At 39.6% G+C, this 21031-nt stretch overlaps 1 protein-coding gene across 3 annotated transcripts in view; it reads left to right on the top strand.

The window, feature by feature from the left end:
* Positions 1-8206: 8206 nt before the first annotated feature.
* CDIN1 (CDAN1 interacting nuclease 1) overlaps positions 8207-21031 on the top strand; it is a 279639-nt gene continuing 266814 nt past the window's right edge. Inside the window, exon 1 of one of the 3 annotated variants that reach the window (XM_060619004.3) lies at positions 8207-8593. In XM_060619004.3, coding sequence (XP_060474987.1) covers positions 8493-8593 — 101 coding nt within the window. In that variant the 5' untranslated portion in view covers positions 8207-8492. Of the gene's footprint in view, positions 8594-18698; positions 18749-21031 lie in introns of those variants that run through there. The other 2 variants (XM_060618999.3, XM_078448461.2) reach the window with 2 other exon arrangements.

Below are 21031 nucleotides of genomic sequence, written 5' to 3'. Positions count from 1 at the left end.
AACTAATTCTTCCACCTGAGTCCTTTTGACTTCAAAGTCTAGTCTCATAAATATTAGATTAGACTGCCTTCTTGGGGGATCATTCCTAATGTATTGCTGATGAAGGCTTGGGAAACACCCAAACACAATAAGGTGACTAGGATGTAACCTCTAGTTCTATATGGATACTTCTAAAGATAAGGGAGCCATGTTAGTGTAGGTCCCCTGAGAAACAGATGCAAGACAGGATTTGACATGCGGGAGTTTTATTGGGATAAACATCAGTGAGGGAAGTAGAGGAAAGTTGGAAAAGTTGGGACAGCTGACTCCTGAAAAGGAGAAAGGAAAGGCAGGAAAACAGAGATGTCTCTAAAGGGACTGTTCGGTGGCATTTCCTTTTTCTATCATATAGCTGAGATCTTCAGAATGTTTATTAGCCCAGAGAGTGTGAATTACAGTTATACAGTGAGTGGGATAATTATACATTTAAGATAGATTTCATATGGATAAAAGGAAATCATTGGTTTCTTGGATGAGATAGAAAGTATCTACGGTCCGTGTTGTGGGGTGGCAGATGGAGAGATTTTGAAAGTTATGCCTCAGTTATCCTGTGGGTCTGATTAGGTAATACAATTCTATCTTTGAAGTCCCAAGAAATCAGCCTGTCAATCAAATGTCTGTAAATCACGTGTGACTGACAGGAGCTTGACACATGATTTAAGGACTTTGTGTTCTCACTCATTTTACAAAGTGAAATAGGTTTTAAAACCATTTTATTTGAAAATAATTTCAAATTTATCAAAATATTACAAAATAAAAGTAGTATAAAATGAAGAGTGCAAAAAATGCCCATATACCCTTTATCTAGATTTGTCTACTAGTGATTTTTATTCCATTTTGATTTGTCATTTACTCTCACTGTCCTTGACTTATTTTTTCTGGATCATTTAGGATATATATATATATATATATATATATATATATATATATATTGCATATATATACTTATATATACATTTATATATATTTATATATAATATCTAAAATATAAGTGTTTTACATAAATACTATATAACCTATCATTTGTATTCCAATGTTACGAGTTCATCCAGTAATGCCCTTCATTGTACTTCTTCCCCTCCAGTATGAGATCTGGTCTTGCCAAGTATTGCATTGAGTAGCCATATCTCTTTAACCTTTTTAAAACTGGAACATGAAATACTTTTTTGAAAAATTAAATCTTATTGAAGAATTGAAGAATTAAACTCTGAGAGTGGGGACTTGGTCAGTCCTATATGTTGCTTATACATATAGCCCAGAACAGTGCTTGGTACATGGTAGCACTCAGTAAATATCTGATGAACGAATGAATGAATGAATGAATGAATAACATTTTGTGTATGTCCATATTTTCCTAAGAAGGGTTGGCATAAATGAGTTACATTGGTCTTTGCCTTTTAAAAGCATTTATATCATGTTTTTAAAAGTTTTATACAAATAGTTCCAGTGTTTGTTTTGTAAAAGTAGATCATGCGTACGTTCGTGTGTGTGCGTGCGTGTGTGTGTGTGTGTGTGTGTGTGTGTGTGTGTGTCTGGATGCATGTGTGGGTAGAGCTTAACTGTACCTTAAGACCCCACCCCTGATACTCCCTGCCCACACCATCACCTTAAATCCCTTCTCATCTCTGTAACAACTTAAACCTTTTAGTGCTGTTTGAAAGTGAAATCAAAACCCAAGCTCTTCTGGCATGAAGATTGGCATCCAGTGTGACTGTCCTCTGGGCAATGCAAAACATTTGCTCCCTGCATCAAGGGCTGTGATGAATCTGAACGTTCAGATACAACTAGTAGCCGTCTTAAAAAAAAATGTTGGCTCCTGTGTCAGCATGTTGACTGACAGAATGTCCACATGGTAGGAGGCTTACTGACATGATTTCAATCATAGCTCTGTGAATGGAAGGCTGCCCATCAGTCAAGTCACAGAAATCTCTGCCTCGTTCCAGAGGGTCCATTGCATCATTCCCACATTGTCAGAATTGCAGCTCATTGCTGGAACTGAAGGATGGCCCCACCTTGTGCTGGTTACGCCAGGGACCTCCTTCAAGGACTCGCCTTGTGAGAGTTCACCTCCTAACTTCAGAAACCTGCTGCTCTACTCTTAATATGAAACTAGGGTCAAAACTGCCGCGTGTTGATAAGAATATCTTTGGCTCATGATTGTAATATAAAGTGAACAGAGCGGGACTCGAATTGTAATATACAGTTTGATTTTATCTATGAAAAGAAAAAAAAGAAACTTTGTAGAAAAATGACTGGAAGAAATAATGCCAACACGGTTATAGTCGTGGCTTCCAAGTGATGGGACTAAGGGTTATTTATAGTATCTGATCTTGTGTTGTTGGCTACAAGGAGCATATGTTTCTTTGATGATCATGAAAAGAGAAATTAAGTATAAAAAGAAAGACGGATTTTTATAGCCTCACATTTAAAAGTGAAATCTAAAGAAACTGGTTGAAGTTCTAAGCCATATTGTATCTCAGTTTCCCCATATGCCAAGTAGGTACGAGAATGCCAGTTATAGATTCTGTGATGGCAATACATGAGATAAGCATGTAATATGCTTTCATTTGCTCAAAATAAAGGAGCCTATTATTATTATAATAATCTTTATACTTATTTCTGAAGGAACTCCTTCCCCCAACTCTCCTTCTATCAATCATGAAGAAGGAAAGGCTTATAAATCCTGACTGGCACCTTGCCTGCTCTTTTGAAAGTCTAACCCAGTGGGATGGCAAAAGAGAGTAATTTTTTAAATGAAGAGACTTTAGAGCTAATCTCCATCTGACATGTGCTTCCAACTCCAGCTTATGTTGAAAGAAGTGCTTATTAAGGACACACTTGATTCCTTGCCTCTCATTCTTCTTTCTACGGGAGAAACCGTCTACTTCACCAGCAGAGTCCCTTTCAATTCCTGAATTTATACATGTGGAGAAAACCTTCAGAACATGATATATTCTTGCAGAATGGTCCGTGGGACAAGAAGAGTGATTGACAACTGCAGAAATTACATCTGAGGTTTAGTCCTGCAGGAAAAGGGGATACAAATTGCCTGCAAATTATCCACAAGTCCCTGATGAGCCTGAGGAGAAAATTTAAGAGGCTTCAGTCTTTCTTCAACAAACATGTTCACGTGTCTCCCTTTACTATAACACGCAAACACCCAAGAGAAATTGTCCCTGTAAAAACACTACTTTGTTTTTTATCCTTGTCAAATGTGTTACTGGTAAGTGTGCAAATGCCAATTAATAATCTTCATCATGTGCCAATAGCGGTCCATGTATGACTCAGAACAGAAGAGGTATATAAACTCCGACTGATGGGTTTATAATTTAAAGAAGAAATTAGGTTTTATGCTATAAAAACACACGGTGTTAACCTCATAGGATGCATAATGAAATAGCCTGTAAGGATTTGCACTGTTGATCTTAATAAATATACATACAGTAGAATAAAGGCAATAATAATGATGATGATGGATACTTACAAGTCTAAAAGGAACAGGTTAAACTTCTAAGAGTACACGAAAGTGTGATGTCCTAGACTTTGCACATACCTGGCTTACAATAATGGCTTTCTAAAGTACTAACACAGTACTACTCACAAATGTGATCAGCAAACGAGTGCTGGTCCTCAAAGTTTGTCTTACACATTTTGATGTGAAAAGTACAGAAATTGAGAATAACCATTTAGAAACTTTTATATCAATTTGGTTGAGTAATTCTATTGACTCTCATAATAACAAATTGGGGGCTTGCATTTTATGTCTTTGCCTTTTTAAATTTCATTTTTTGAGTAATTCATTTTTATCGTATTTTACAGAAATACTTGCCCATGAAAAATTGGGGGAAACCTGAGCCCTCAATGCAGAGACTTTGAGAAATACTATTCTAAAATGTGGTAGGGGTGCCTGGGTGGCTCAGTCGGTTGAGCATCTGACTTCAGCTCAGGTCACGATCTCGTGGTTTGTGAGTTCGAGCCCGACATTCGGCCCACTTCTGTCAGCATGGAGCCGGCTTCAGATTCTCTGTCCCACTCTCTCTGCCCCTCCCCTGCTTGCACTCTCTCTCTCTCTCTCTCTCAAAAATAAAAATAAACATTAAAGAATAAAATGTTGTAAAACAATGGATGGGATAAATAGAAACCACCTCTCTAAGCCTTAGGTTTCTCATCTGGAAAATGGATTTAGTAATAGCACTTACCTCTTGAAGCTAGATCTGAGAATTAAGGGAAGATCAATGCATGTAAAGTGCTTAGCATGGTGCCTGCTCTTGGTAAGTGCCCCCGCCCCAAATAATATTGAATAACATAGACTTGCAGAGATGCCATTCTGAATTATGTGTGCTCAGGACACCAGTCCTGTTTGTAACACAGGTCTTCAGTGAATTCCCCCACCAACACATAAACTCCTTCTGGAATCAGCCACCTGGTTTGACACACTAGGAGTTCATACACCACTGTCTTGGATGAAGCAACCAAACATTTGGATTTTTGGTCTTCTCTGACTATTCAGAGTAACCGCTTTATCATCATGGTTTGGAATGTCCTTCTGTATTTTTCCTTTTGTTTTCCTCAAGTCATTTAGTTGAGAAATTGCTGCAAGCCTAGACAACGGAATTATTTTGATCTTTATTGTTTACGAGTGCTTGTGTTATGTTGGGACCAGGATAAAAGGACTTGTCACTTGTGGATGGCAAGTATGGAAATGTAAACTCTGCTTCCAAAAGATGCATCACTTTAGGTGGTACTTCATAGGGAAAAGAGACCAATATGAGATCTCTTCTATTCAAAGATGCCAAATGAGTTTTTTAAAGTGTGTTTTGGCTAACTGTCAAAATTGAAGGTCCTCACTTCTTCAGCAGGCACTGCTGCTGGCCAAAGAAGGTAGCCAGCTAGTTCGAAGCATACATGCTACTTAAGGAAAATTCAAACAAAGAGTTTTTTCTTTTTGAATTATAGAACACGGTGATGGAGAACATGGGGCTTTACAGTCAGATTAGCTTGGATCCAAATCACGGTCTTGTGACTGAACTGGACCCAGTAGACAACTTCTTTACTCTCCTTGAGCCTCAGTTTCCTAAACTATAATGGGATAATGGCTAATGGGATAAGGTTTCAGCATAACAGGAGCTTAAATATTAAGTCCCTTCTTTATTCTGTTAGTAAACTTCAATTATTCTTTAAAATAATCAATGAGATGACTTTACCAAGTTTCCGTGAATTGAATCAGACTTTAAAATATAACAAAAATAATATGCCAGTATGTATTTTTAAAACCATGCATTAGATTTGGCAGAGTCAGTGAACAACAGACTGTTTAAAAATGCGACTGACTCTTTCCAAGGTCAAGCATGTTCAACTCCTTTTCACTCTGTCTAGAACTCTTTGCTCCAGCCAGAATAACTTTCCCATGCGCGTGACTTGGCTCATTCTTATTTTTAGTCCTTTGTGTTTAGCACTCTTCTTGAAATGACCTTCTGATGCCTCCCTGCCAAACCCCACACTCCTTTACAATTGTCCGTCATTCACAGTGTCCAGGAATTGGCAGAAAGAGATCTGGTCAAGCCAGTCTCCCCAGCCCATCTTTCAGGGCTACTGGCTCTTCGAGGTAGCTGGACTACTCTCCACTTTGACACATTCTCTTGCTATGATTTCGTACACATTTTTCATATTTGTAGATTCTTTCTCCCCATCAGAACTAAAATGTTCCATTTCTTGGGGGTTACACCGTGACATTCAGGATCAGAGAGACTGTCACTTGCTCAAGGCCACACAATTTATGACTGATTTTAAACAGGGAGCTAGTTCTTTGAGTTTTATTTTGGTATTATTTTCATTTCACGATCTATTTCACTTAAGTGGGGAAATGGTATTATTGACTGAGAAACATTAGGGGAACTTCAGAGATGGAAAGGCAGCTCTAGAAGGAATAAAGCAGATGAGGGGCATGGAGTGTGATGTGAGAGATGGGGAAGAGTGAAGGGGAGGGTAAGGGGGAGAGAAAAGAGCCTCAAAGGAGTAATTATCTTACCCTGAGCATTTCACATTAAAAAATAAATAAAACAACACTTAAACACCACTACCACTACATTTCTGCTTTGCTTCTATTTTGGACATCATAAACATCCCTACTGTCACTGCCAATGAAGAAACAACATAACTGTGCTTTTCCCCTGGCGCTAACTCTAAACAATCTACTGGATTTGGGTCAAAACTGTAAACTCCCAGCATGTTAAAAGTAAAGAAACAGAAAAACCTGCTTTTTGTTGTGTTTTTTTTTTTTTTTCCTGAACAGTTGTGAGGGTGCACACAGGACAAGAGCCAGAGAGGAGTCACCATAAAAAAGAACTAGAGCAAACATCCTTGAACTGATGTTTCCTATAAAAATCCGTTGGCTGTGAATTGGAAAGAGTGAAGTGGGGAAGGAGAAAGGAATGGGGGGGAGGGGGGGGCAAGTAGTGCCTGCTTATCGTCAGCTAGCTTTCATGTAAAAGTCATGGCAGGGTCAGCAACAAACTAGCCAGGTGGTAACTCCAGGCCATGCTGCCATAAATAAATAGTTATGTACTAATGTCACACAACCAGGGCTAGATGCAAAGCATATGGGCAAAACAAAACAAAACATTCTGATGTAAATATTAAAAAAAAACAAAAAAAACTATGGTTGCTGAGTTCAGGATTCCCTGTTAATACTGGATTTTGAGACACCTGGGAAAATAAAGTGGTGCAGCTTTTTAAAAACCTGCTCTAAAAGGTTCTTTGAAATGTAGATTGTTCCCTTCAAAAAAAAAAAAAATCCTTAACCTTTGGCCTAAGAGAGTTGTTACTTTTGGTGTGTAGTAATTAAGCATTAAGAGTTCTGTTTGCAGCAGGTCTTCAGTGAATCGTGGCAAGACCACAGACCCTGGAACCAAATTTTGAAAGTTTAAACTCTGGGGTTGCTTACTTGTTCTCTTGACCTCTGGGAAAGTTACTGAAACTTTCCATGCCTCAGTTTATTCGCCCCCCACAAAAGGGAGGAGGAGGATTATCATGTCGATGGTACCTGTTTTATAAGAAGCTATGAAGATTAGGAGACTAAATATGTGGAAAACAAACAATACCTGGTCAACAGCCATGTCCATGTGACCTATCATTATCAAGTAGTCTTACAAAGGCTTTTTGTCTTACACAGACTATCTGCCCCTATGCTAAGGAATCTGTTCCTTGCACTAATTTATTTAAATGCTAACAATAACTCCAAGAATTAAAAATCAATTTTACAGACAGAGGAACTAAGGCTTAGATGGATTCAGAAATTTCTCCAAGAAAGCGTATCTAAGCTAAATTTCCAATCTAGGCCCTACTCCAGGTTTAAAAAAAAAAAAAATTACTACTTACACATTCTTTAAAATCGAAACACTTTTTCTTTCATTTGCTTAAAATGTTACAATTTGAAAAGAAACACAACACATGGCCTCCTAAAAACCAGAGATTTTTAAAAAGGGATTAAAGGAGGGGCTGATGTCCTAATAAATTGCCTCAGGAGGGCTGAGATCCTATCACAACACCTAAAGAACAGTAATCCATTCAATGACTCATTTCTGGAGCGCCTACTATTTTCTGAGAGCTCAGAATACAAAAAGAAGAAAGAACTGATTGCAGTACCTAACTCTGGGGAGTAAGAGGGATACTCTTTCCTGCGGGCTATTTGATGACGTCGGATTTGTTTTCTACTGTTTTCCAACCTGAATCAAAAGCCCCTTCCACGCGAGCTGCAGAAGTGGCCGGACTTTCCTCGACACAGGCCAAGCTGCAGGTCTACAGCCACCCTAGTGGGTTTCACTGCCAGGCTCAGGGTCGCAGAGTGCAGAGAGACTTTGGTAGAGTGAAGCCAGCTTTCTTTGTAGGTGTCTTGGATTGGAGCTGCGCTAAACGGGCGCATTTGAGAGCGTATTCAAATCGCGCGCCCTAGCAGTCGCTTTCCGGGGCTCAAGCTTAAAGACTGTGGGTACGGCACCCGTGTGCTCGGCCGCCTGGTCTGTGCGCTACGTGTCCCTGGCTTCTGGCAGCTAGGAGAGTGTGAAGTGCGCAAAAAACCCAGGATGATCTCAGGTGGAAGCCGCCGGGACGCCAGCCCGCGGCGATTTAAGCGCCACCTCTGCTGACGACAGCTACTTCCTGGTTGTTTTGCCCTTAACTAACATGGCGGCCGGTTGCCTTCGGCTGGGCCCATTGCGGCTGCTCAGAAAGCCAAGGTAGGGCAATCGGGGCTACAGCCCGCCCCCCGACGCCGAGCTGCTGTGTGAAGCCTCGTCTGTGCAGCTGGTGGTAAAGGGGATATAGGAGCAAGCCAAAAAAAACCAGGACCCAGCGCCGTGCCGCTGTGTGCCCACCCCTCGTCTCCCGGCACCAAGGCTGCTGGAGCCCGGGGTGTTTTTTCCTTGTCCTCGCCACTTCCCAGTCCCTGGCCCAACATGATACTGACCAAAGCCCAGTACGACGAGATAGCCCAGTGCCTAGTGTCTGTGCCGCCTACCAGGCAGAGCCTGAGGAAGCTGAAGCAGAGGTTCCCCAGGTAAGTGTCTGTCTCCACTCGCACAGCCCTTTAGCCCTTTGCCTGCAGCAGCTGTGTTTGGGCATCCCAGCCAGCGCTCAGGAAACACGTGTCACACATGAGCGGGGAGGAACAAGAAGAGTGTCTGGTCTTAGGAGATCAGGGATGTGAAGAGGTTGCTTCTTTCACCTGTCTACCACAAGAGACTCTTAAATGGATGAATCCCTCGCGGCTTTCCAAGGCCTTGAGATTATATTTAAGTCCATTAATGTTTATTGAAAACTTGGTGTGTTCTAGGTGATGGGTGCACATAGTAGGTGCTTCATAAATGCCTAGTGTTTAATTGACAGATACTAGGAATGAATGATAGGTGGCAGGGCCTTCTCAAAGTGGAAATACAAATTCTAGATTCAGAAGGAGGAAATGGAGGACCCTTTTCAATTGGATCCTGGAAAGAAACAAGGTACCACGGGCGGAAAGGGACCTCCTACTGTTCAACTTTGACTCTAAAGCAGTTAAGTGATCTCAGTCCAGTCAGAGAGATTGGTGCTCTAGGGACTCCACTCTTGGGTCAACATTGGCCATTTCAACAACCATATATATACACATTCCAGGTGTATTTCATACTTCCCACCTCCCCAGAACTCATCTGTTTTCGGTGACTTTAAGATTATCCAACTTTTTTTTTTAATGTTCATTTTATTATTTTTGAGACAGAGAGAGAGCATGAACGGGGGAGGGGCAGAGAGAGAGGGAGACACAGAATTGGAAGCAGGCTCCAGGCTCTGAGCCATCAGCCCAGAGCCCGACGCGGGGCTCGAACTCACGGACCTCGAGATCGTGACCTGAGCCGAAGTCGGACGCTTAACCGACTGAGCCACCCAGGCGCCCCAAGATTATCCAACTTTCTAAGAAGGGACTTTAGGAACTCTATATTATAGACTTACTCATTTTAAAGATGTGTGCACTGAGGCCCAGACATGACACAAAGAAGCAGTCTAGGAAACCAAGTCATTGTATTTTGGCCAAGTTAAAGTATAGAATGTTTGTTTACTTTTCTTCTGATTCAAAACCATGTCCAAATTTGTGCCATTTGTTTTGTGGCACTGAGCATGATTAACCCGTAATGGAGAGCCTCTTTGTCCTTGAGGTGTAACTCTTTAACGGATACCATCAAAGAAGTGTTTTCTTGAAGAAAAAGAGATTACTGGATAATTGGTATTAATAAAGTACAAATTGAAGAGGAAGTTAAAGGTCTTTTATGACCCCAATTTTTTTTTGAAAGACTCAGTTTTCCTCATCTGTAAAATGAAGGAATCTGTTTTTAATATTTTCCAGATATAATTAAAGGCAATATTTCTCCTTTTATAGTTTTTAAGATTCTTTATCAGACTTTCTAACAAGGAACAAAACTGACAAATTGGAATTTAATTATCTTTCATTAACTCTTGTCAACTCTGCCAATGAGCAATGAAATGGGTGAAGGCTAGTTAGCTGAGGGAATAGGTAGATTTTTCTGGGCAGTTTTAAGATAGAGCATGCATTTAGATCTTCTGTTCTCCTTGTGTTCTTATATTACTACTGTATTTTTCTCTTTCTTTTCCTCTCCTCTTTTTCCTCACCTCTTTCTCTTTCTCTTTTTCTTTTTTTTTTTTCCCCCCTGTCTTCTCCATAAGAGGTAAACTCCCCATAGGCTTATGAAGGACTTACAAAGTACACTGATGAAGGATGCCCTTGGTTTAGGGCACCATGCCTGTTCTCTTATGCTCTTTTTTTTTTTTTTTTTTTTTAATTTTTTTTAATGTTTATTTCTTTTTGAGACACAGAGAGACAGAGCATGAGCGGGGGAAGGGCAGAAAGTGAGAGAGAGAGGGAGGCACGGAATCCAAAGCAGGCTCCAGGCTCCGAGCTGTCAGCACAGAGCCTGACACAGGGCTTGAACTCAAGGCCTGTGAGATCATGACCTGAGCTGAAGTCAGATGCTTAACTGAGCCACTCCGACGCCGTCTTTCTTTTTTCTTTTCTTTTCTTTTCTTTTCTTTTCTTTTCTTTTCTTTTCTTTTCCTTTCCTTTCCTTCCCTTCCCTTCCCTTCCCTTCCCTTTCCTTTCCTTTCCTTTCCTTTCCTTTCCTTTCCTTTCCTTTCCTTCCCTTCCCTTTCCTTTTCTTTTCTTTCCTTTCCTTTCATTTCTTTCTTTCTCTTATATTCATTATATGGCCAAATAATTTTCATTTTTGCCAACTACTGCCAGAGTTGAGACTGAGCTTCCCATGGGCTCTGCACTAACAGCACTGAGCTGGGTTGAGACTCTCTCTCTCCCTCTGCCCCTCCCCTGCTCGCACTCTTTGTGTCTCTCAAAATCAATAAATAAAAAAATACAAAACAAAACAAAATCAACCATCATTTCAAAAAAGTAGTGAGAAAATGGTATTTTTTTTACACTTTTGCACATCTTTTTAATGGCTGTCTGAATAGAAGGAAGACATCTGCTTCTACCTTCAACCTGTTGTAGTATGTTATTTTGATTAAGGAATATGAAGAAACCCTGGCCCCAGACAAATGTAGTTGTAAAAGATAAGAATAATTTAATAGAATTTTTAGATAATGGTGGATATTTTTGTTGCTACCTACAACCTAACAAGTAGTGTTTTCTTAAAGGTTAATTGCAGTGTAGAAGGTGAAACCATATCATGGAGCATTTCACTCTCAATGGATATCCAATATCAGTGTATATTGCAGTCCATAGGCCTGACTTGAACTTTGAGTGGATCTTTCACCCATGCGTTATTTTTGTCATCCGTGCGTTGTGTGCAAAATGTTGATTGTGAGTTATGTAAATCTTTCAATGTTGTCACCTTTCATTATACAATATCAAAAAATCATATTTGTTAATATCCCACTGATCTCATCAGAAAAGTCTGTAAGATTTGAAGCTGTCAAGCTTATGGTGATGGGTTCAGAGTTTTCCAATATTTGAATTTTCCCTTGAAAGCTCAAATTTTATCATTGGCAATAAATACTACCGGTTGTTTTCCTTAAGTGACAGGTTCATGTTGTTTATTTTTGAGAAAATGTTTTCTAGATACCCAAATCTGAATAATTATACTTTGTTCATTGCTCATTCAAGTAAAAATGGTGTCCCATGGAAAAAGCAGCTAGTTCAGCTCTCAAACAATCATGTAAGTGTTTTCCCGTGAGTCAGTCGTCATACTTCGATATGCAGTAGATGTACTTTGTATGTATTTTTTTTAAGTTTATTTATTTTGAGAGAGAGACACAGAGAGAGAGACAACCAGTGGGGTAGGGGTGGGGGGTGTGGAGCAGAGGATGCAAAGGAGTCTCAGTGCTGACAGCAGAAGACTGACATGGGGCTTGAACTCAAGGAACCATGAGATCATGATCTGAGCCGAAGTCGGATGCTTAACCAACGGAGCCACCCAGGTGCCCCATGTATTTACTGTTTTGTTTTTTTTTTTTAAATGTTTATTTATTTATTTATTTATTTAGTATGATTTTTTTTAATATGAAGTTTATTGTCAAATTGGTTTCCATACAACAGGTGCTCATCCCAGTGTTCATCCCAACAGGTGCCCTCCTCAATGCCTATCACCCACTAATGTTTATTTATTTTTGAGAGACAGAGAGACAGAGCACGAGCAGGGGAGGGGCAGAGAGAGAGGGAGACACAGAATCCGAAGCAGGCTCCAGGCTCTGAGCTGTCAGCACAGAGCCCGACGCCGGGCTTCACCCCACAAACTGTGAGATCATGACCTGAGTTGAGCTGAAGTCAGACGCTTAACCATCTGAGCCACCCAGGTGCCCCCCCATGTATTTACTTCTTATTTTGTCATATAGAATGTTAAGAGGATGTGCATTCAAGTGTTGAGATTTAATAAAATTAATAATAAGTGAATCTTAAGATATTCTTATATGAAACTGGCATTTTTTTTTTCCCCTGTAAGTATGTGGCAGGGAAATTTATAGTGACTCCTAGAACACAGTTTGCCTGGCCTTGATTTGTGCATACCTACCATTGGTTTTGCACCATCCATGCAAATTTCACACAGGGGAAAAGGCAAATCATGTCTTATTATTTCCATAAAAGTAGTTTTGACTTTATAGACCCCTGAGAGGGTCTCAGGGACTTTAGGAGTCCATTGACTACACTTTGACAACCAGGAGCTATTTCAAATCAAAGAATATGTATGTCTTGAAGGATTTTGGTATGTATTGACAAATTACTATCGAAATGATTGTAGTAATCCTATTCCTGGCAGTGCCTGGGACTATCTGGCTCTGCAACTTTGGCCAGTATTGAAGAGAGACATCATTTAATGTTTAATAGGAAGGTTCAAGAGTGACATTTTGTAATTTGCATTTTTTAATAGAATGGACTGTGTATTTCCCCAATTGTTTACCGGCCATTTAATTTTCTTCTTGAATTACCTGCCTGGTATCCTTTGCCTAATTTTATATTGGAGTGTTTGCTATTACTATTTATTGATTTGCTACTGTTTAGTGATCTGCATATGTTACGGATGTTGAGCCTTTATATGTCATATCTGTTGCAGATATTTTTCCAGTTGTTTTCTTTTAAATATTGTTGTTTTTTATATGCTTAACTTTAAATTGATGCTTTTTTTTTCCCCCCCTGAGGAAGTCCAGGAAGTCCTGTCCTGTCCTAAGATATGAAAAGTAAATCTTCACCTAAATTTTCTTCTAGGTTCTTTATGGCCTTCTTTCTTGTTCTTTTGTTTGTTTGTTTGTTTGTTTATTTTGAGAGAGAGGGAGTGCAAGCAAGTTGGGAGAGGGACACACACACACACACAGAGAGGGGGCGGGGGAGAATCCCAAGCAGGCTCTGCACTGTCAGTGCAGAGCCAGATGCAGGGCTCAAACTCAAAAACCATGAGATCATGATCTGAGCCGAAGTCAGATGCTTAACTGACTGAGCCACCCAGGTGCCCCTATTATTCTTAATTATTTAATCTGTCTAGTTGAAATATATTTTAGTATATGCTCAAAGGTAAAGATGTAGTTTAATTTCTTCTCCCTCCCCCACACTGTGGCTTCTATTTGCTAGCCTCACTTATCCATGACTTATTTGTTTTCACTGAAATTACAGATTTATGCCTTTGCAAGTCAACATGTTGAGCCTGGGCAGACCCTTAACCACTTTGGTCTTGTAATCTTCCAATTTAAAATGAAGGTATAGGACTTTATGGTGTCTAATATTGTCCAACTCCAAAATTCACCCTCCAGATGTATCACATTACCCTTTTCTGTTGATATTAGCATCCATCAATGGTTCTTGCTTGAAACAGTTATTACTAGTATTTGCCTAATGGTGACTTTCTACTTCTCTCATTGGAATACTCTTTTTTTTTTTTTTTTTTTTTTTTTCAACGTTTTTTATTTATTTTTTTGGGACAGAGAGAGACAGAGCATGAACGGGGGAGGGGCAGAGAGAGAGGGAGACACAGAATCGGAAACAGGCTCCAGGCTCCGAGCCATCAGCCCAGAGCCCGACGCGGGGCTCGAACTCACAGACCGCGAGATCGTGACCTGGCTGAAGTCGGACGCTTAACCGACTGCGCCACCCAGGCGCCCCTGGAATACTCTTTTAACTAATATCCTCTACTACCACCATTTCATGTGAAATAGTCCATCCCACAGTCAGCTCATGATTTTCACTGGTACTCGTAGTTCATTCACCCCTTACGGCATTTAGTCTGTAATAATTCACTGTGTGCTCACTATGTCTGTGGCACTATCTGAATATTTTGTAGAAAACAGGACAATGTAGTCATTATTTTTGAAGAACTTGCAGTCTGAGGAAAGAGTTTAACACACATCCAATAGCTATAAATTATTAGACTCACAGAATGTTAGGAACCAGAGGATTTGTGGAATATCATTTAGTTCATGTATGTTTAATCAAGTGGGTTTCTTAAAGGAGATATACCCTTGTTGGAAATTCTTTTGCTGGTAAACTAAGCCCTTTGGCCCAAGTTTAATTTTTCGCTGAGTTCCCTTATCTTGCATTAGTTATTTGGTTGCTATTTATGCCTATACCAGCAAGTTGTAAGTGAAACTCTTCATACCATAGATCTCTAAGCAAATAAGTGTCTTTATCTTACTGCTCTTTCTTTTCCCTTAGGGACACCAGCTCAGGTGTTTCTAAGAGTGCCTTCCTCATTCTTAAGTATGATCTTCTGTCTTGGCCCTGCAACATCTGCTGTTTTCCCACTGTTGGATCACAGTATAGGCAACCATTCATTCATGTGAGGCTCTTGCTAAAGAAATCTTGAAAGGAGTAGTGAAACACTTGTTTGGCTGGGCTCCCTGTATTTAAACCAATAGAGTTAGTTCATTTTCTTGGGATCTTTACTTTCATCTGAGAACTGGAGTTAAGGCTGGTCCTATTGTGTATTTGGCAGGGTGGGTCTTGATGGTGGACCTGGGGTCCAGTGTGGTCAGGAGGGGAGTAGCTGAGGGACTTGCTTGGGACGAGCACAATTTTACTGAAGTTTTACCTTTGTTTAGGATGGCTTAGTTTAATTTGGTGCTGCCATTGACTACAGTTATCCTTTCTTGAATAATGTTACCCACCCCCAGTGGTGCCTTTTAAGTCACCCTCTTTTCCCATAGGAGCCTTGCATTCCATGGTTTTTGCTTTCTGTAACAGTTTGTTCTTGGGGAATGACTTGGCTTTGCCTCTTTTTACCTGATTCACAGTTGCCTCTTCTGTAAAACAAGGGATGGAGCTCCACTGCTGAGAAGTAGAAGATGCAGGATTTAAACCCAGGCAGAGTCCGGCTCCAGATTCTTCCTCTTACTCTGTGTATTACTTCTCGCCATTCAGTCCCTTAAGGCTGTGGTGAGGATTAAGTAAAATAAGGCATGTAAAACACTTAGCATAGTGTAGACATTCTGGTAGGCATTTAATGGATGGTAAATATGATTCTTGTTATTATTAGAATTTAATAGATAGCCTACAGAAGAAGAGATGTCTAAGTAGTAACCTTTTAAAACATGTAAAACAAAATTTTGCTTTGATATGGATCAGTTGATTGTATAGCTCTGAACGCATGGATTTAATCATTAGTTGAATATGGCCCAGATATCAGAAACTTGTCTTAAGTCTTTTATAGTAGTATATAATGCCATTAAAAACAAAGAAGAAAGAAAGAAAACTCTGAATCCAGATGTACTGATTTTTAAGAATTATAGTAGCACCTTGCAGTCTATAATTAATACTGGTTTACTTAAATTGGAATATTATTCCTATTTGCCTTGTTCTCTCATTTGAATTGATAGTTGGTTCTCAATTTGTGGTCAATTTTCTATTCTTCTGATAATGTTGTGGTGCACCCAAGTTCCAGAATAATGAGTGAGAATAGCTTGTAAAGGGAGAAAAAGTCAGCCTTTTATTGAGCTGGAAACTCTTTTCGTGGTTTTGCTAAGGAAATAGGACTAATTTACATGAACTTCAGAATTAGTACTCATATACTTAGGAAACCTTTCCAGGAGTGTTTCTGTATTGATCACTAGTGCAAATTGGAAAAGAAATTGGTCTAAAAAAGTGGGCCTAAGAAAAGAATATGATTATTTCATGTATTTCCTTTGGTCATCTTTTAATTTTTATTTATTTATTTTGAGAGAGAGGGAGAGTGAGAGAGCAAGCACAGGAGGGGTAGAGAGAGATATTCCCAAGCAGGCTCTGCTCTGCCAACGTGGAACCCAACACAGGGCTCGAACCCATGAACTGGGAGATCATGGCCAGGGCTGAAATCAAGAGTTGGACGCTTAACTGAGCCACCCGGGTGCCGCTTAGTCATCTTTTCAAATACATTTTTTTAGTCCATAAGATTTTAGGTTTTTATTTTGTTGTTGCATTGTAGCCTACCTTTAAAGATTCACCTGGAAGGTTATTTTGTTAACCATGTGGCACCTTGTGCTTTGATGAGATATTTGTGACTCTTGGATTTGCATAGTTGCAAAAATGAGATGAACTTGAATTCCTACAAAGGAGTATTTGGAGAAAACCTCAGATAATGTTGTTTTGAGGAGAACCCACATGCTGACTCTATTTCTTATTAGTTTGAGGGGGGAAATTTTCATGTTATTAGATTATCGACTTCATTTTAAAGTCTATATTCAGGCATCAGACTTTAGTCTACTAAGTAATAGCTCACATCAGAATGTTTACTGATACAATAAAGAGGAATTATATATCTCCCTAGGAGAAAAGTGTTCAATAGATGTATGGAGTAATAATATTTTATTATTTGACTTTCAGCAAATGTTGACTGAAAAAAGTACGTTTTTATTACACATTTTGTGCAGTTTTGCCATGTTGGTTGAATTTTCCTTAAAAACAAAACCACCGATGTACAAGTACTTTTCCAGAGTAATTATGAAAAGTGACCTTAAAATATAAAAGTCATACCCTGGTGTGAAAATCATTTGGGAGATGGGTAAAGAATAAATTTTCCCAAAAAAAAAAAAAAAAAAAAAAAAAAAAAAAAGAATAAATTTTCCTTTATTTTCGATTGTCTTTTACTTGAAAGGAAATGTTTTAAATGTTTAATTCAAGGTATCTTTCTCTTTCTCTCTTTCTGCGGTCAGATTGCTTATACCATGAGCTGGTACACAGTGGATACAGCAAAGGTGCTGACGTGCAGCTTGTAACTGAATGATGAGCCTCCATTTCTTAGGGGAACAGAACAGAGAGCTGGATCCAGGATGGTTTGCTCTGTGGGCTTTGAGATCAGCATGGAGCAGCCTGTGCCTCATGTATTAAAGACAATACATGGCTGGTCAAGAGTCCAACCCTCTCCTGTCCACTTTGGGGAACTAATCCCTGCCTCTACTTTTCTTTCCTCTTTCTATCCCTACCTTTCAGGAGGCATCTTGATAACATTTAAGAGTTATTAGTTCTCCTTCATAACTCAAAGCTTCCTTCTTGCCAGAGTGACAAGACTGACAATGTTAGCTTTTTCAAGGGCTTTCCTCTTGACTGAGGGGTGATCTTTTCTGTTTCTTCTGGCTTCAGGGCAGTGAATAAAATTTCTGGGGTTTTTTTTTGTTTTTTAACCTAGCTTGGTATTCAAATTGTGACCTGACAGATGCATCATTGAGATAATGGGGAGCTCTGCAATTTTCTTTCCAAAGTAAAATATTAAAATATCTTAGGACTTACATCCTTCATGTGTTTTAAATATTGAGATTCAGCTGCTAAAAATGTTTGAAGACTTTTGAACTTAGAGAAATACCAGCAAGACCACAGGAATAAATATTCTGAATCCGAGAAAGCAGTACAAGCAGAGGAAAAAATAAGTGGATTCAGGCCTCTTGATACTGTTATTCAGTAAAATAAGTATGTGCTGGGCCTTTCCTTGATTAGGTGCTGGTTCTGCTAATTGGAGTGATTTGTATGAAGCTTGGGCTTTTCCTGAGGTTGTTCTGGGAGCTGTAGTCATATACAAGACTTAAAATACATGGTAAATTGTCCCCCCGCCCCCAACATAACTCATGTATTTCTCATATATTTATTTTTATTATTGCTGAGATTTGTCCTTTGCTCTAGGCTCAAGAAAGGATGAGATGTGAAATCTGCTCTTTTATTTATCGTGCTCTAGGAAGTAGGAAGCATGGAAGACCCTTGATACTTACAAGGGTTGTTACTTAATGACTGTTGGAAATCCCCAAATTCGCAGCTAGCACCAGAGAGGATGGCAGACAAAAGTGTAAAGCTTTGTAATGCAGGTGTTTGGTTAAGCTCACTTATTAGCTAGTTGACTTGCTCTTCCTCACATCAGCCTAGTGGTATGAAGGATTCAGATTTATACTCAGCAGATTTATGAATTATGTCTGTCATGAATATTTGTGATCACTTTCAGAGAGCCCGAGCGTGGTATGTCTAATCTTGGAATGCTCTAGGTCCCCAGCTCTAGTGCCGGGGTGAACAGAAACACAGAGTGAAATCTCTTTGTGGTCCATTACTCATGCCAGTGCCACACCTTAGCCTCCTGAGATTCTAGAACTTACAAGGTGGTGTTTATGACTAGTAGGGCAATAAGGCTCTTTGTAGGGGTAGCCTTCTTGGTAGATGGGATGTGGGAGACTGAAGTGTCATTTAAAAGCATCTTCTTACAATCACATGTGAAATTAGGTGGGTGATTTATTTTTTTCAATTTTTTGTTTCTGTCTCTAACTCTTCCAAGTGGGTATCATCTTTCACTCAAGGTATATTACACTGCTATTTGTTTTTGCTGATAATATTGGTAGGGGAAGCTAATAAAATTTGAAATTAGCTTGCACTTCAAGCCCCATTTAGCTAAGATGGTAAATGGACTGGGTATGTGAGAGAGACTCTTCGTTGTATAGCATTAAAAACCCCCACAGACTCTTACAGTCCACATATAACAAATAGCTCACAAACATCATTTTTAACTGGTGAAGTTAACATTATCTAGATTCTTATTTCCTGAGGCCAACTAAAATACATATATAAAAATAAGATACATTTAACCTCCAACTTAGAACATTTTGAATTTTTAGTTGTACTTCGATGTGCCTGAGACTCTTCCTGTGCCAATCAAAAAAGTTTCTTCAGCAGGACCTGCATACCTCTCTTATTATTTCCAACTCAGTGACTTACAGCATGTTGGATTGAGACAGCGATTAGAGATCATCTAGTGAAATCAGTTAATGCTGGAGATGCAGAAACCAAGGAGGGGGGGCACCCGGTTATTTGAACAAAGTTCCACCTCTGGAGGTAAAACTCTCCCTTTGTGCTCTCTGACTTAGCTCACAGATTCCCATCTGTTGAGGGGACAGGCAGGTATCAGCAAGGAGTGAATGAATGAAGCTGGCCCGGTTGAGATTGCGGCAAAGGGAAGGGACAGTTGTGTGCACTAACATGGCAGCCGCAACCTTATGCCAGCCATCTGTTGCTGCGCAGGAACGTGGGCCCAGTGCCGCCAAGTCTTTTATTCTCTAGAAAGCAGCTCTATATCTCACTTTTTAGAAAAAAATATTCTGAGTTTTAAATGTTGTCAATTTGTTGGAATTTTTTAAAACACTGTGGGCCAATGGTTTCCTGGCCAAACAGAACAAGTCTGTGGGCTGAATTTGGCCTCTAGCCAGTGGGTGCTGGAGCTGGCTCTTTCCAGCTTGTGAGAGCTGATTATAAGTATCTTTTCCCCACTCTACAAACTGTGACCTCACATCAGTAGCTTAAAATCAGCCACAGTGGGAGTGTTTACACCACAGAAATTGGCTAACGTGTGACAAACCTGGGCTCCACCCACTGCGACCAAAGGCATTTCTTAAGCTCCCCATACGACTGCCTACCATCACCAATTTGAGACTTTTGCATTGCGCATTATGATCCTGGTGCATGTCTTTTCCAGAATTTGTTTTTAACCTAGCTTATTCTGTGCGTTTGTTTTTTTTTTTTTTTTTCCCTTATAGCTTTTTTCCTAATAAGGGCTTAAAATACATACATGTATGTTTCGTTGGTCTCTCCCCCCTCCTTTTTTTTTAAAAAGTTTTTTTTAACTTTTGTTTATTTTTGAGAGAGACAGAGACAGTATGCGAGTGGGTCAGTTGGGGGGAGAGAGAGAGCGAGACACAGAATCTGAAGCAGGCTCCAGGCTCTGACCTGTGAGCACAGAGCCTGACGCGGGGCTCTAAGGCACGAACTGTGAGATCATGACTTGAGCTGAAGTCAGATGCTCAACCGACCGAGCCGCCCAGGTTCCCCTCCTTTTTTTGTTCAAAGAAAGGATACATGTATTTTTTCCCCACCATAGTTAGTGTGGGAACTAGAATTCCAAGCCTTAACTATACCTACTATATTGTTTGTATTATGATACATAGTATAATGCACATACCATTGAACTCACCTAAAGAAAATGCTGCATGGTTAAAAAAAAAAAAAAGTCATATATGTATGTCTCAGTTAAGGAAAATTGATCCCTTTCAAAATAGGTTAATTAGCTAAATGTAGGGATATTAGAGTAATTCTTTGTCCTCTGTAAGAATTTGGAAATGCTCCAGTGGTATGCCTGAGGGTTTATCATGTCAGAAGTTATTTTTTTGAGAAACTTCAAGCTTAGTTGTTACATTTTCAATTGGCAGTTACTCCAGTATAAAAAATATAAAGCATCTCTATAATTATAATGGAAAACAATGGAAAGATACCCAGTTGATTATAATTGGATTTTGCATCACTTTACAAAATCTCAATTATCACATTTTCACATGTGTTTGTTTCCTACTTTGAAGGTATCAGTAGTAAAATAATAGGACCGTGTACAGCTAAAACAAATGGATAATAGAATTAATAACATCAGGCAAGAACATGTGCATTTTAGAATGACAGGGGAAATTCTGTGTGGGGATAGGCCCTTATGAGTGGGCTGGCCAAATGGTATTGAGTTTGGCAGAG

The sequence above is a fragment of the Panthera onca genome, chromosome B3, assembly GCF_046562875.1.
Source record: "Panthera onca isolate mPanOnc1 chromosome B3, mPanOnc1 haplotype 2, whole genome shotgun sequence".
NCBI classification, from domain to species: Eukaryota; Metazoa; Chordata; class Mammalia; order Carnivora; family Felidae; genus Panthera; species Panthera onca.
This window is presented reverse-complemented; position numbering and strand designations above follow the sequence as displayed.